The following is a 14,348-nucleotide window of genomic DNA, read 5'->3' as shown; positions in this document are numbered from 1 at the left end:
TGGAGTCAAAATGCAAAGAGACAGAAAAGATGCTGATGTAACGCAGAAGGCGCAGAGCCGACTCTGCTGAAGGGTTCAGGGTTTTGACGCGTTGATGCAGTACTCACACGCAGTACTGTCTGTACGCTGAGAGAGTAATTATTCCTCTGAAAATCCCCTAAACTCACAGCCTTCCTATTCTGTACAAAGATTCAGTCTGAAGTTCAGCCAAGGTTAATACGATGCAGTCTGAGTCAGATATCATGATCTTCAAAAGTCTGTTTGGTATGAAACCACAGACAGTGACTGTCCAATCAGGGAGGGCGGCAGAAAAGCCCCACAACAGTGCAGCAACCGAGCTCAAACATAGAGCTGCACAGTCTGGTTTTCTGTGAAAAATATTTCTAAATAACGCTACGTCTGTGTGGGAGTAATCACCATAACAACACATTTAGAAAATTAAATTAATTAATAAAATTATTGGAAGTTAGAAATGCAGTCGAGTCTTAATTCACCAAAAACCAGCAGCGTTCCCTAAAGAGATGATTGAGAGATGATTCTGTAACCTGGACAGAAAGAGGAGCTGATTAGCTCTCCATACTTAAAGTGAATCTCAGTCGTGCACGCAGCGCCGCCACGCAGCTCTGCTGCCAGTGTGTCCCGGTGGCCATTCGCAGTACTGCAACAAAAAAGCATCCCCATAGACCTACCACTATAAAAGAAAGACAGGACACCTCCAGCTGCAAACAAGGTGAATTATTACTGTTTGTATTGTGAAATTAGCATTAACATTTTCCCAGAGTCTAGAAAAGTGTGTTTGTGTGATGCTTTCTGACATGGTCTTACGGTGCAGGTGTCATAGGAACTACAGAAGCAGCGGTGGGATACATCCTGGTTTAACTTGTGCTGAAGTCTGCTCCCCCTCCGTCAGTGTTTCTCATACTGCTGCCCTCCTTGGTTGTGGGTGGGAGCCAGATGACTAGTTGTGGTTAGCTTTTTTTGGTTGGTGTGGTGAGGCACAGACTTCGACACAACACTGTAAGCAAACTTCCCGGGTTAAGGTGCCAGATTTATTGAACCCAGACTGCTGAAGCCTCATATGAGGTTCGCTCAGATGACTGGCTTTGATGCTCAGAGTAAATCATTTTGTCCTCCACTTTTTACAGTGTTGCAGTCGCTTCAGGCAGTGATGGACAGCAGGAATCATTGCAGCCACTCAGAACTTTCTCAAAATACATTTGGACATGTAAGTATTGCATTAAAATTTGACAGAACCCAAACCCATCACAGAGTCGGCCTCGCCATTTTCCTCCCCGCCGCTGATGTATGTAATGTAATGTACTAATACAGAGAACACAAGCGGGGTTATTTAGTGCCCATTTCTGACTTATTCCACATGTTTACACACATGCAACAAGGACCAACAGAGGCTTCAAATGCAAAAGTTCTCAACATACAGGAGGTACAGTGAAGGCTGGATGCTTGCTGACATGTTCTAATGAAATATTCTGCCTCTCTCTCACACACACACATTCATAGACGGATAAAACACACCAAAGTGAACATGTACTGGAATGTCAACAGGACTCAAAAAACATGGAGTAACAGACAAGGAGCTCCTGAGCCAGACAGACGGACATTTAACTGCAGGATGAATCTGACCACGTGCACCGTTTTACAGTTAATCTGACTTCCAGTTCCAGGGTTTTAAATGACACTCAATGAGAGCGGTGCAGGTGTCAGATTCACAGCGCCCTCTGCTGGACCACAGACACAAACAGTGCTGTGTAGGTGTAGCTTAACGTGGCCTTGGGGCATCACTGTGAACAGTGAATGCATCTTCTAACAAGTCCTGTGTGAAGCCATTGAGCTCCATTAAAAACACATCAGTGGCTCTGGCTGACATGCTCCTTCATCACCATGAACACACACACACACACACACACACACACACACACACACACCGTCCTCACTACAGCACCAAATGTGGATTAATCCGCTGCAGAAAATAGTCCCAACAAATGCAAATGTTTGTGGATCTACAAATTTGTGAGCTGTTTTTAAAGGTTTACATCTTCAGCTGGAACCAATGGGCTTGGAGCTGAGCGCCACAGACAGGAAGTGCAGGTACTTTCATGAACTTCTATTTTTTTAATGATGATTATCTGTTTAGTCTATATCAGGTGAGAGAGTGAAAAATGCCCATCACAATTTCCTAAAGTCCAAACTGATGTCTTCAGATGTCTCGTTTTCTCTGATGAACAGTCTAAAGCCCAAAGATATTCAGGTTGTTACCATATGAGACAAAGAACAGCAGCAAATCCTCACAACTGACAAACAATGAATCAAATATCGAAAGAAATGCTGATTCTGACAATCCCCTGTTTCAGCTGTAATCAAACACTCGCAGGTTCATCTTCAGGCCTTTTCTAGCTTCTGTTAACTTAAGCATCAATTAAAATAAACCAAAAATCACTCTTTGTTAGCGAGGAGGGTTTAAACTTTTTTTTACTTTGGTTACAACCTGCCAGCTTTGGAAGTCCTTCACACCTCACTCTAAATATGAACTAACCGGGCTGCTAAAAGCTCAAAGAGGAAATGAGTCACACACACACACACACACACACAGTTTGTCGGACAGCAATGTTGAGTGAGGGTATAAAAGTCTGGACGTACCTTACAGCTCGTAAAATAGCTTCATACTATCAACAGTGCACAAATTTATGTGCAAATCTGCTTTTAACCAACTTGTGTGTTTTTAGTGTCTCAAACGGACGGATGCTTCAGTACACACACACACACACACACACACACACACAAATCACACATATACACATGTAGCTTTGGCACCCAGACAGGCAAAAGTGAGGAGTGGCAATGCAGAGTTTAGTACTAAAGGCTAAACCTGGAAGATAGGCACCGCCAAATTAAAATAAAATGTATTTATATATAATATATATATATATATATATATATATATATATATATACACACACACACATTATCCAAAGTGTATAAAACAACATAAAATAATAATTTCAATGAAGAGCAGATAAAGGAATGGGGATGGAGATGAGAAGTGTGGATCTACATAACAGACAAATAAAACCACTCTCACTCCAGTCTCGCCCAATAACTACGTTCCAGCCATAGATGATTCATCAATAACAGCAAAAAAAAAAAAAAAAAAAAAAATCTCTACTCAGTTGAAGCAGGTCTTTAACAGCCGGCAGACAGAACTGCACTACCCATGAGCCTCCTCTTCTGTGGAGCTCTCCTGGGCTCTACTGCCACCTGTGGGACCCGACCAATGAGAGGAGAGCTGGGGTGAGCGAGGGATGATGACATCACAGCGAGGCAATCACACACAGGATAAAGTGAGGGAAGGGATGAAAGGACAGGGAACGACACCCACTGCTGGCACGAAAGATGGCGCAAGAGGGACGAAGACGAGTTTTGGAGGGAGAGAAGAATAATGTGAGCTGGAAGAATATTCCATTCAAAACCTAATTGACTTTTCTAACAATTCTAATAATTAAACATCCAGAACTGGAACAGAGTCTTTCTCAGCAGGATGTCGTGAGACGTGCTTCACGTGTTCACATTAGAACAGTAGTTTTTTAAAAAGTGATATCTGTTTTTAACAAACACATTTTCCCATAAGCCCCTACACCTAAACATCTCAACGGAAGAGGCGAGTTAAAACAATGATTTGACCACATTATGATGATGTCACTACCTGCGCTGGTAAGTTTTCATGGGAGTTTTTTTCTGTCCTCACAAACTTTTACTTAACTAAACTTCAGGAACTGATGAGAGAATTGCTCAATGAGATACAGAGGCTAGACAGGAAGTGACATCATGACATTGGCTCTCTGTACTTCCAGATGAGGAAACATCTGTCTCATTTAATAAGCCTCAGTTCTCATTTGAATAGCCGGCATGTTCAAAACACACCAAGTTCATTTACATTCTCACATCCGGCAGCTGACTGTGCATCTTTCTGCTTCTCGTCACTTTTGCGCCATCTTTTCCGCCTCGCTCTGTATACTGAACGCTCGAGGCGATGTGAACAGCAGAGTCAGATCAGACATGCGGTCTCTGAGAGGAACGACGCTAGAGACGGACCAGATCTGTGAGAGCTTACGGCAGAGAAGTGAGGTGATTTCAGGGAAAAGCAGAAAGGGGGACTGACACAGGATGAAGAAAACGATACTACACAGCCTCACACACACACACACACCCTGATTCAAGAAATGTGGCTTGTGAACATAAATGAGACCAAGAGCTAGACATTATTTCGTGTGTGTGTGTGTGTGCGCAGCCAATCATGCCACAGACAGGCTGCATCCCATTTACCTCATGCACAAAAATACTAACAGTAGTTCTCAATGGTATCAAAGAATGAAAAGTTTACAGGGAACTCTGGACGGCCAGAGGAGACGTGGAGGCAGAAGGAGGGGGGAAAAGAAAGAGAAAGACAAAATGATTTTAGTTCGGCTGAAGGCAAACAGGAAAGCACTTATTCAAAATACCACGAAGAGGTTTGAAGTATTCAGAGGGGTTTTAGAGGTAAATGTTAGCGTTGAGGTGTTAGCGGAGGGCAGCTCATGCTGCACCGTGAGCACTGCTACCTTGTGTGGTGTTTCTGTCGTTGAGCAGCTTGGTCTGACTGTTGGGCAGGATCTTGATCTCGGGAGGATCTGGACTCTGACCGACCCGCGACGCCATGAGAGCGTTCAAATACTGCAGACGTGTCACCTGCCGTTCAAACGAGACGAAACAGACGAAAAGTCAGAAAGTGTTTTGTCAGAGCGAGACACTACGCACAAGTGTGGAGCTGCACAAAAAGGAAATACTCAAAGTACAAGTACTGTGAAAGTATAGTACTTAGTTAGACTCCGCCACTGCTGACAACCAGGTCAGATTATACATCCACGTCGGTTGTATACAAACACACACGCACACACACACACACACACACCCGTATGAGCTGCAGGTCAGTGAGAGCTCGGACGGTGTAGTCGGGACAATAGCTGGACGGGCTTGTAGCTTCTGCTGACTCAAAGGGATCCCTGGGGGAGTGACGCTGGGTCGACACTGGAGACTGGTGCACTGTAAACGCACACACACAAACACACACAGAGTCAGCACAATATCTTGCAAACCTCAGCCATGGTGTGTCCTTCTTTTTATAGCCACGTGTCGACTCACATGACCCTCAGTGATGTAAACACGGTGACAGCTGCGTCATCATCATGCAAAGCAAATCAATTCATTTTGAGCAGAATATTTCTTGTCAATCACAGAAAGAAGAAATGTTAGAACAGCAGGATAAATGTTGATACTTGAAGGGAAAATTTAACCTAAGAACTTTCAGGTTTATTATTTCTTTAATGTCACACAAGCATCAAAGCTGAGAGACCATGAGAATAAATTCTCTCCACTTCTCTGCTTCCAGCTTTGCAGCTGTGAAGATTTGCTACTTTCCTGTTTTATGTGATTGTAAAGTGAATATTTTTGGGTTTTTTTTTACTGTTTTCCATAATATTATAAGCCTCATGATTAATCAATAATGAAATTAATCATTACTTGCAGAGCCAACTGGGCGACAGGAACATTTTCCACCTGAAAACTGGAGCTCTAACGTCCGATTAAAACTCATGGATGTAAAAGCCCAAAAACTGTCCCCAGATGGCATAATCTACATAACTACAAGACTGATGATGTTACAGGAAAAGCTCAACATAAAATCTACCCTCCTGCTGTTCTTCTCCTCACCTGAAGATGGCAGCGTTAGAGCTGACACGCCATAGTACGTAAAAGCCCCGTTCTCAAACTTCAGCCCCTCTTTGCCGATCTCCACCTCCACTCGACCCTGAGGACAAACAAACCGGAAGCGGGGACACTTCATCTTATTGTCTCTTGATGCTTTCTGTAAGGAAAATGTGACCAATAAGCTCCAAAAGCTTCACCTAAAACTCTCTTTACAATATTTCTCTCCATACTGGAGCTCTAAATAAATCATCAAGTCAAAGCAATGATTAGTTATCATTTCTCCGGCTGATGGAGGCCACAGTGTGATCTGTGCCGGCGTTATAACAACATACAGAAGTTTATTATTCCAGAAACGTATCGGCCAATCACGTTATAGGAAGAGAAATGTTGGTTTTACTGAGATTTAAGCTGATTTCTGTGTAATAATAAAGTTTGAAGTGATATGTTGTTATTCAAAGAAAGATTTCTTGATAAAACAGAATATTTTCTGGGAAAAGAAATGTGGTTGAGCTGCTTTAGTTTCCTCATTTCCAATCCAAGCTAAGATAAGATAAGCTAAGCTGTAGCTTCATACACACATGAGATTTCCCAAATGTAGAATTATTCTTTTCAGTTTGAGGTGGATAACACACACTAGCATTTGGTGAAGTTAAACAGAACTGAGCATCATTTAATATTGAAAATACTTTTAATAATTACTCGCTGGATCATTTTTTCACTCTGTAAGCACCACCTTCATGTATACTAACAGTTCCTCTTTATTTATTTCTGAGAAATTTTGTTGGAAGTCTCAAATTTGTATTGATGATGAATAAAAAACCTGCACAGTGACGTGTCAAAGTAATGTCTCTTGTATATTAACGTCATTTTTCTCTGCAGCTTCTGCTCATATCTCACGTCTGATTCCTTCACTCTGGTTATTGATCCTCTTCTTGGACAGTCGGACAGTAAACATGTGACTCACAGGCCGAAGCTGAGGCAGGCGGACACATACCTGCAGCAGCAGGATGAAATAGTCCACCGGGTGGTTTCTCGTGTACAGATAGTGAGCCGCGCTCAGCCGGTTGTTTGGGTCAAAGTGTACTTCCTGGTTGACACTGGGGTGACGGAGCAGGTGGAACAAGACCTTCTCAGACACGCGTCCGGGGCTGAAGTGCTCCACTTCTGCGGGGGTCAAAGGTCAGAGAGGCAGTGATGTCTAGACTGTTGACCTCAGATAACCTGAAGCGGTTTGATTTCAGCTTCCCTGTGTGTGTGTTGCACTGCAGCCTCAGACATGAAGGCATCCACACTGAGCCCACACTCCTCAGCTGGATGAATATATAACAGCAACATAATCATTACATGTGTGTGCTTAAACTGTGACTAACTTCATCAGCGCGAGTTACAAGATCAACCACAGCCAACAACCCAGCCTGTAGTTTTTATAAAGGTACATGAGTGCAAGTAAAGACTACAACCACACACACACACACCTCTGGACAGGAAGCGGTGTGTCGCCAGCAGGAGCTGTGGTGAGGTGCGGATCTTGGGTTCTCCTTCAGGAGGCTTGAACAGAGAGAACTCTTCGTGGGCGCTGCGAGGCTCCAGAGGAATCTCCAGCGGCGCGAGGGGACGCTTCACTTTCCTGTCCACTGCGGGAGGGGGTGGACAGTTTGAGCAAAGCTATCAGACGCTGAAGCTACAACCACATTCACAGAAACTTACAGTAGCCATCAGACTCATCCAGGATCTCTGATTTGATGATCTCCTCGATGACGTCCTCTAACGTGACCAATCCCAGCACCTCGTAGAAAGGATCTCCCTCCCCCTCGTTGTTAACCTTCTGGACGATGGCCATGTGAGAGTTGCCTGACAGAAAGAGGAAGAACCGAAGGTCAAACCTCAGAAAGTACTCCTTCAGTATACAGTATGTGTGTGTCGAGCCACACACAGATCTGGTTTGATTTGTCCACGGTTTGAGATTTCTGTCTCCAGTCAGTGAAGGGACTGGGGGGCACTGGAACTGGAACTGCACATTTCATTTTAAAAGTCAAGCTGCCTCTGGGAGTCATAACTAAAATTTTCACACACAGACATGATGCACATGACATCCCGAGGGTCATTATCCAGGATACCCACTGTGAGTAAACATCTATAAATCTGCTTAGTATTCATAAAAAAAAGGTTCTCCTCACAACTTCAGAACTTCCTACATTCAGAACTTGCCTGAAAATCTTCATGTTTGCAAGTTTTCTTCAGTATCAGAGTAATCCAGTGATGGTTGTCTGTACATCCATGAGTACAATGCAAACAGGAGCTGCTTACGGCTAATTCAGCAGACTTTTAATGGCGCTATGTTAACAGATATGGGCTAAAAAGCCAGGGCTTAGCTGTAGCCCACAGCTAACTCTGACTCCATGGCAACATGAGGTGCTGGGGGCCCACAGCGTGAAGCTTTAAAAGCCCCCCCTGGTCTGGTTCATCAGAAGACCTCACTGTGAACCGTTTTCATGGGAACTGTTGACCGTGTGTTCAGCTGACTGATGGAAACAAATGATGCTGCTTGAATTTTTCATTATCCTGGATCATTTGTAGAAACCGCTGTGATCAGTTTCTCAGAATGAAGCAGTTGAAGCACTTTCTCAAAAACTTGCACTGCAAATAAATGAATTTCAGGGCATCACAAACAAAATTCATTTATCTCTACTGAACAGAGGTAAATAACTAAAACGTGATCATATAAAAGCGACTCTCGATAGCTGGATACCACCAGAGGTTAGTCAGTCTCTGAATCATCTCTGTAACAATCCCAGCTGAATGATGTGCATTAAGATCCAGTTTCCAGGGTGATCACGGTCTTCTGGTCGATTAAACATTGTACTAAGACTGCGGCAGTATTTTTCCAGGATGGTCTCTACCTGTTTCTACCTGTGCATCATGAACTGTAAGCTGCCTCCGTCAGTGTAACTGCAGATCAGGAGAACAGTTTGAAATGTGTGTGATATTTTTGTTTCATACTGCAGGTTCACCAAGTTACAGTTAGAGGTCTTTTGTGCAGGATTTAGTGGCATCTAGTGGTGAGGTTGCGGACTGCAACCAACTGAACACCCGCAGCCTCACCCTCCTCTACAGTTACTGCAAAAAACGTTACAGACTGAGTGTTTGAAAAAAAAGATCCCTTCGTGCCTCAATGTTGAAGAAACTCCACCTCCACCCTCTGCTGCTCACCTGCAGCTCGAGCGTACCTGCTCACCAAATGCTCCATTTGTTTTGTTGTACTGCCGTACGCTAGACAATGGCAGGTGGTAATAATGAAGTAAATCAGCTACCAGAATGATCACGTGTTTTATATATCGCTCTCGCCAATGTTCGAAACAAAACGGTAACAGGTGACGAGCCTTCAGCTCCATCCTGCGAGTCGATGTGATTGGTTCCTGAGTTTTGTGATGTATGAGACTCTGAGACCGTCATTGGTCCACTGCAGTTCCAAAGTGGAAAAGCTCAACCATGAGCCTGACTGTTTACTTCACTCCTGATTTGTTTTGTCTTGTAGGATATAAAAAACACCATCACACCAGTTTGAAGAGCATGATGGAAAACCAGTAAGGATGACATGGCCTAAAACAATTTCTTATTCATGTTTTCTGCACTTCCAGCAGTAATTATATAATTAACTACATTAATTGGGCCTGGGAAAGCAGAATAAAAGGGGCGGATGGATTAACCAATGAAAAGTGATTACTTCATTTAAGCCCATAATGAGTGGATGAGCCTCCCAGCTGCTGCAGCTGTGACAGTTTGCTGCAGGTCTGACGGTGCTGACTGAAACAAAAAGGAGTGAACAGCCTCCCGCAGCAGAATCCACTGTCAGGACAACACACCTGTTAGTGGTATATGTGTGTCTCGCTGCAGCCTGCAGCCACATACAGACACAGATTACCACCAGCAGTGCGGCTCATAGCAGGTAGGAGAAAACACCCCACACCTGCAGACGCTCGGGTCAAACCGAACCTCAACCTGAACGAGGTCGCTGCTGTAATGTTCCTGTGTGTGAGCTCACCTTTCTTGAACTCCTCCAGCATGGCGTCCAGTTTGGTGTCGTTGAAGACAAAGTGCAGCGGGTGGTTGTAGAACTTGGTGATGGTCGTCATGGGGGTGCAGTCGTCCGGATCCACCAGAGCCAAGTCCTTCACGTAAAGGATCTCCACGATGTTGGACCTGGAAAACCAGGCACATGATTAGAAAATAAAGTTTAAAAACTGAAGTGTTTGGTGTTTTTCTGCCTCGTGGCTTCAGAGAAGAACCAGACTTCACTTATTTTACAGTAATAATAGAATAAGACATTTTTACTAAATGTGAGCTTGCTCACAGGAGACTTTACACAACAAGTTAAATAGTATATAAAATGATATAATATTGTGTGTTATGGAGGAAAATAACTGCTTTATAGTTGATATGCATGTTATAGTGACATATTATTTTAGTATTAGATGCAAAGACAGTTTGCACAAACCAGTGTGCACCTGCAACCCATTTGTCTTTGCTTTACTGGAGGTGAGTTAAAAATGTAAATTATCCTGTAAAACAGTCGAAAAGCTGAAACATGAGAGGGATGACTGATGGAAGACTAACAGACTTCTTAGTGGCAGAAATAAGTTAGCAACGATTGTTCAGGATTAGTTGTGAAACAGCAGAGGGAGAAACAGCATCAGTGAAAAATGTCAGACTTTATGTTTGTCTAGACACACGCTCTGTCTGGACACATGGTGGCGCTGCACTGGGGCAGAGAGCGGCAGCCAAAACAACCCTGGAAATCATCATTAACCACGCGATTATTTTAGAGAGCTCTGAGTTTCTATATCTGAACAACTTAAACATCCCAGATGATGATGAAAATAAGCACTCTTTGGTTATTCGCAGGTCAAACTTCTAAATTAAAATTGATCTAAAGTTAGTTGAAAAGTTTTAATTTTGTGGACAATATGCGACATCAAATCGTGGTTTCAACAGTATTTAAAATATTACATTTCAGCATGTCGTTGGGACCCGTTTTATATTTAGTTTTCTCTCAGATTCAGATCCTGATTACAGGTCAACAACACAAACAACCAATCAGATCGCTTAGATATGATTTTTAAAGAACTCCGGTCACAATATATATTCAGTGTGACATTTTACATATAAAAACCAACTCTGTCATGGTGACGCTGCTTTGAAACAACATCAAACCTAATTTAGTGTCTCTGTCCAGTTCCTTGTTACTCATCAGCTGACATGCAGATACTGATGTACCTGCAGTATAATAATATATAAATTAAATATATTAGGGAAAAAATAATACTCCCACTCTGTCTGCTGCCTGATCCAAACCTCTGTGCTGTATCATGTAATCACAATATAATGTAATAACTGATAAATCACTGTATTGATGGCTGTCATGGACACCCACCTCTCCTCCTCGTAAATGGGCACCCGGGTGTACCCGCTCTGCATGATCTCAGACATGGTGGAAAAGTCGAGGACGGCCGAGCTGGGCAGCATGAAGCAGTCCTTCAGGGGGGTCAGGATGTCCTCCACCGTCTTGGAGCGCAGCATCCCGCGGCTGAACTCCTCCTTCACAAACTCGCTGCACAAACAGGAAACAGGGTGGGTGAGACAAGGTGCGTTCAGACAGCATGTGGGATCCTCTCTACTCACCTGTACGGATCGTTGACGCTCGTGCGGATCATCTCCATGGCCCGCTCTCTTATCCCGCAGGTGCTGATGTCCCTCCTCAGAGCCAGGTCCAGGATCAGCCCCAGAGGGCAGGACAGGGGGCAGGTGAGCACCATACAAACCTGGGCCAGCCAGGTCAGAGCCGGCGCCAGCTGAAATCCATAACCAGAGCACAGGATGTGAGGAGCCAACTCAGCCAGGAAGAAGATGAGGAAGCCGCTGGTGAAGACCGCAGAGACGATGGAGCCCAGAGCCCGGTACAGGAGGACACCCAGGACCGAGTGTCCCACCGCACACAGGAACAGCAGAGAACAAGTCTGGATGGAGGAAAGACAGGACGCCATAAAACAGCATTTTCATCTCATTCGCAGCCTGCTGTCATGTGGCTTTTACACCTGTATCCAGAAACTTACCAAGAAGTTTCCCCTCCTCCTGATTGGCTCCAGGCGCTTGGCGGCCCGTTTCTCCTCCTCGGATCCACAACTATGAAGGACATAAAGCTCCACGGGGTCCAGCCATAGCAGGCTCAGGTTCACTGTCCTAAGCACCCCGCAGACCACAAGCAGCACCACGATCAGCACGCCCAGACCCCACGGCGGGATGTAGTCCGCGGGCAGACCCTTGTCGATGTTTACCCGCAGTCTGTCCGGGCCCGCAGATGCCCATCTCCCCCCGCTCAGCACACACAGGTGGTGGTAGGTCTGCTCGCCGCCAGCTGCGCCCGCAGAGATGCTCCTCTGCCGGACCTCCACCGTTATCAGCCCGCTGTAGTCCTCGTCCCGGGTGAACTCTTCCGTCGGCGTCACCTGGAAAGCGGACTCGTGACGGTTGGACTCCTCCCCGCACGGGTCAGGCGCATCCCCGACCGCTCCGGCCGCTCCGCCAGCTGCCCCTGCGAACGCCACCCACGGCCAGCTTCCATTCAGATCAGTCCCAAAGAGACGGAGCTTGAACGTGGCTCCTTCTGGCGCCAAGATGGTCCGATCCTTCATGCACACCAGACCCGCCGGGTCTTCCAGTCGCAGCCCCAGGACCAGCGGAGCTTCCTGGCTGCAGGCGCCGTACCTGATCCCGCAGAACAACAATATCATCAACAGGAACCGTAGACCTGCCAAGCTGGCCACCATATTGGAATTGGTCAGCCTGGCTCTGCGCGGATCATGTGACTGTAGCCCGCAGCGGCCCCGCCCACCAGGGCCGAGCCAGCCAAACAAAACGAACCCTGCAACTGAGCTGCGTGGCCGCCATTTTGGTCCTACACACACAGGCGGAGCTCTGCCCGTCATCTACATTTTGGGGCTAGAGTCTAATGTTTTTGTTTATTATCGCACCGCCCCTTCACAAAAACCAGCGAATTGGAGTCCGCGTGTACTGACAGCCAATGAAATAGGAGAAAACAAGCAGGATCTCCCGCCCATCTTATGTTAGCTTTCATAACAACAAGTCATTCATCAGTGCAGGCCTCTGTTAGGAAGCTAATTCACTGAATTAGTGCAGATGTAATCACGTCGTACAAAATCTGAGAAACAAACCTTTAAAACACTTCTCACATGTAACTGAATGAGTTATTGCCTGTAATTATTCCTCCTCAAGGCAGGAAGTGACTGTAGTTGAACCAAAACAAATGAGTTTTGGTCTTTTTTAGTATGAATGAAGCCTGGAAACACAAAGAGGCTCTGTGACTGAGGGACTACCAGCAAGGCTAACTGCTGAAATACTAGCAAGATAGCTGCTAACATGCCTGCTAATTGGGAACATGTTAGCACAAGTCAGTCATGGGTGCTATGAGTTTTGTGCTATTTTTATATTGTGCCATTTTATTCTCAGGATCGTACACATTTTTATAATCTAATGATAATATTCAATAAAGAGAGGAAAAAACTCTGAGCTAGTTAGCTATTCTGTCCATTAGCTATAGGCTGCACCTTCAGTTTAAGTTGTAGAGAAACAGCAGCTCCTGACGCTGTGATGAAACACACGGTGTGCATTATTGTATGTATTTGTAATGGTATTTCTGCAGTAATCACGTGTTTTCCTCCATGCGGTCAGTGAAGTACCGGTGGATTAATAATGACAGGCAGATAAAACCAGCTTCCATATTCTGACGTCAGTCCAAAGCAAACTTTGTATGTGAATCAAACAGAGGCAGATTTTCTGTAGAGAAATATATCTCAGGTTTATTAACCTCATAGACTTCTTCAAATGCCGTACAGTAGATATAAAACAGTATGTACACATTGCTTTAAATCCTTGTTTGGAAGTGCTCCTCCTTCTTTGTTTAACCATTGCAATAAAAGAAAAAAATTCACAAGTCAAACATGTTACAGCCGTGTCTGAATATTAAAATCTACCCAACAGGTATTCTTTACTACTGTACAGATCCTATGGAAAAAACTTCTGTAACAGTTTCTGAATCCAAGACCAACCAGCCTGGACTTAAAGTATTGTTGCAATGATTTCCTATAAGTACTTTTCTCTTCCAGGTCCTTTGAATTATTTCAAATCTGCACTGCAGCTCTGAAAAGCTTGATAAATACTGCCTGATCTCTCCGTGTGCACCATAACTACTGTAAATATATCTGAAAAGGATTATAATAGATGCAGAAACATGTGGTGGGGCACCATTCTCACTCTCCTAACCTTTGTTTCTGCATCACTCCACATGCACGAAACCTCAAACAATTCAAACAATCCACTTGTGAATGATACACAGTGTGGAAAACTCACTGGCCTGAGAACGCTGGGTAAGAAAATATTTAACCTTCGTACAGGTCTAATCATCACACCGCTGCAGAGCTAAAAACAACACTGCAGGGGTTACTGATAAGCTCCGCTCCCCTGCTCCAGTCCCATGATAGAAAAAGGTCTGAACATTAAAAACGGCTTAGCAGATC

General features: G+C 44.6%; 1 protein-coding gene across 1 annotated transcript; it reads right to left on the bottom strand.

The window, feature by feature from the left end:
* Window positions 1-2,020: 2,020 nt before the first annotated feature.
* LOC121622756 (metal transporter CNNM3) lies at window positions 2,021-12,599 on the bottom strand. The gene is made up of 11 exons (XM_041959737.1): window positions 11,868-12,599; window positions 11,437-11,771; window positions 11,189-11,365; window positions 9,800-9,957; window positions 7,465-7,608; window positions 7,233-7,391; window positions 6,752-6,921; window positions 5,761-5,857; window positions 4,964-5,094; window positions 4,614-4,740; window positions 2,021-3,273 (listed from the first exon to the last, which is right to left on the bottom strand). The coding sequence occupies exons 1-11, from the start codon at window positions 12,579-12,581 to the stop codon at window positions 3,224-3,226; spliced, it is 2,262 nt and encodes a 753-aa protein (XP_041815671.1). The 5' UTR covers window positions 12,582-12,599; the 3' UTR covers window positions 2,021-3,223.
* Window positions 12,600-14,348: the final 1,749 nt, after the last annotated feature.

This window comes from Chelmon rostratus, chromosome 19 (genome assembly GCF_017976325.1).
Source record: "Chelmon rostratus isolate fCheRos1 chromosome 19, fCheRos1.pri, whole genome shotgun sequence".
Classification (NCBI taxonomy): Eukaryota; Metazoa; Chordata; class Actinopteri; order Chaetodontiformes; family Chaetodontidae; genus Chelmon; species Chelmon rostratus.
The sequence above is the reverse complement of the archived record's forward strand: the minus strand, read 5'-3'. Positions and strand labels throughout refer to the sequence as shown.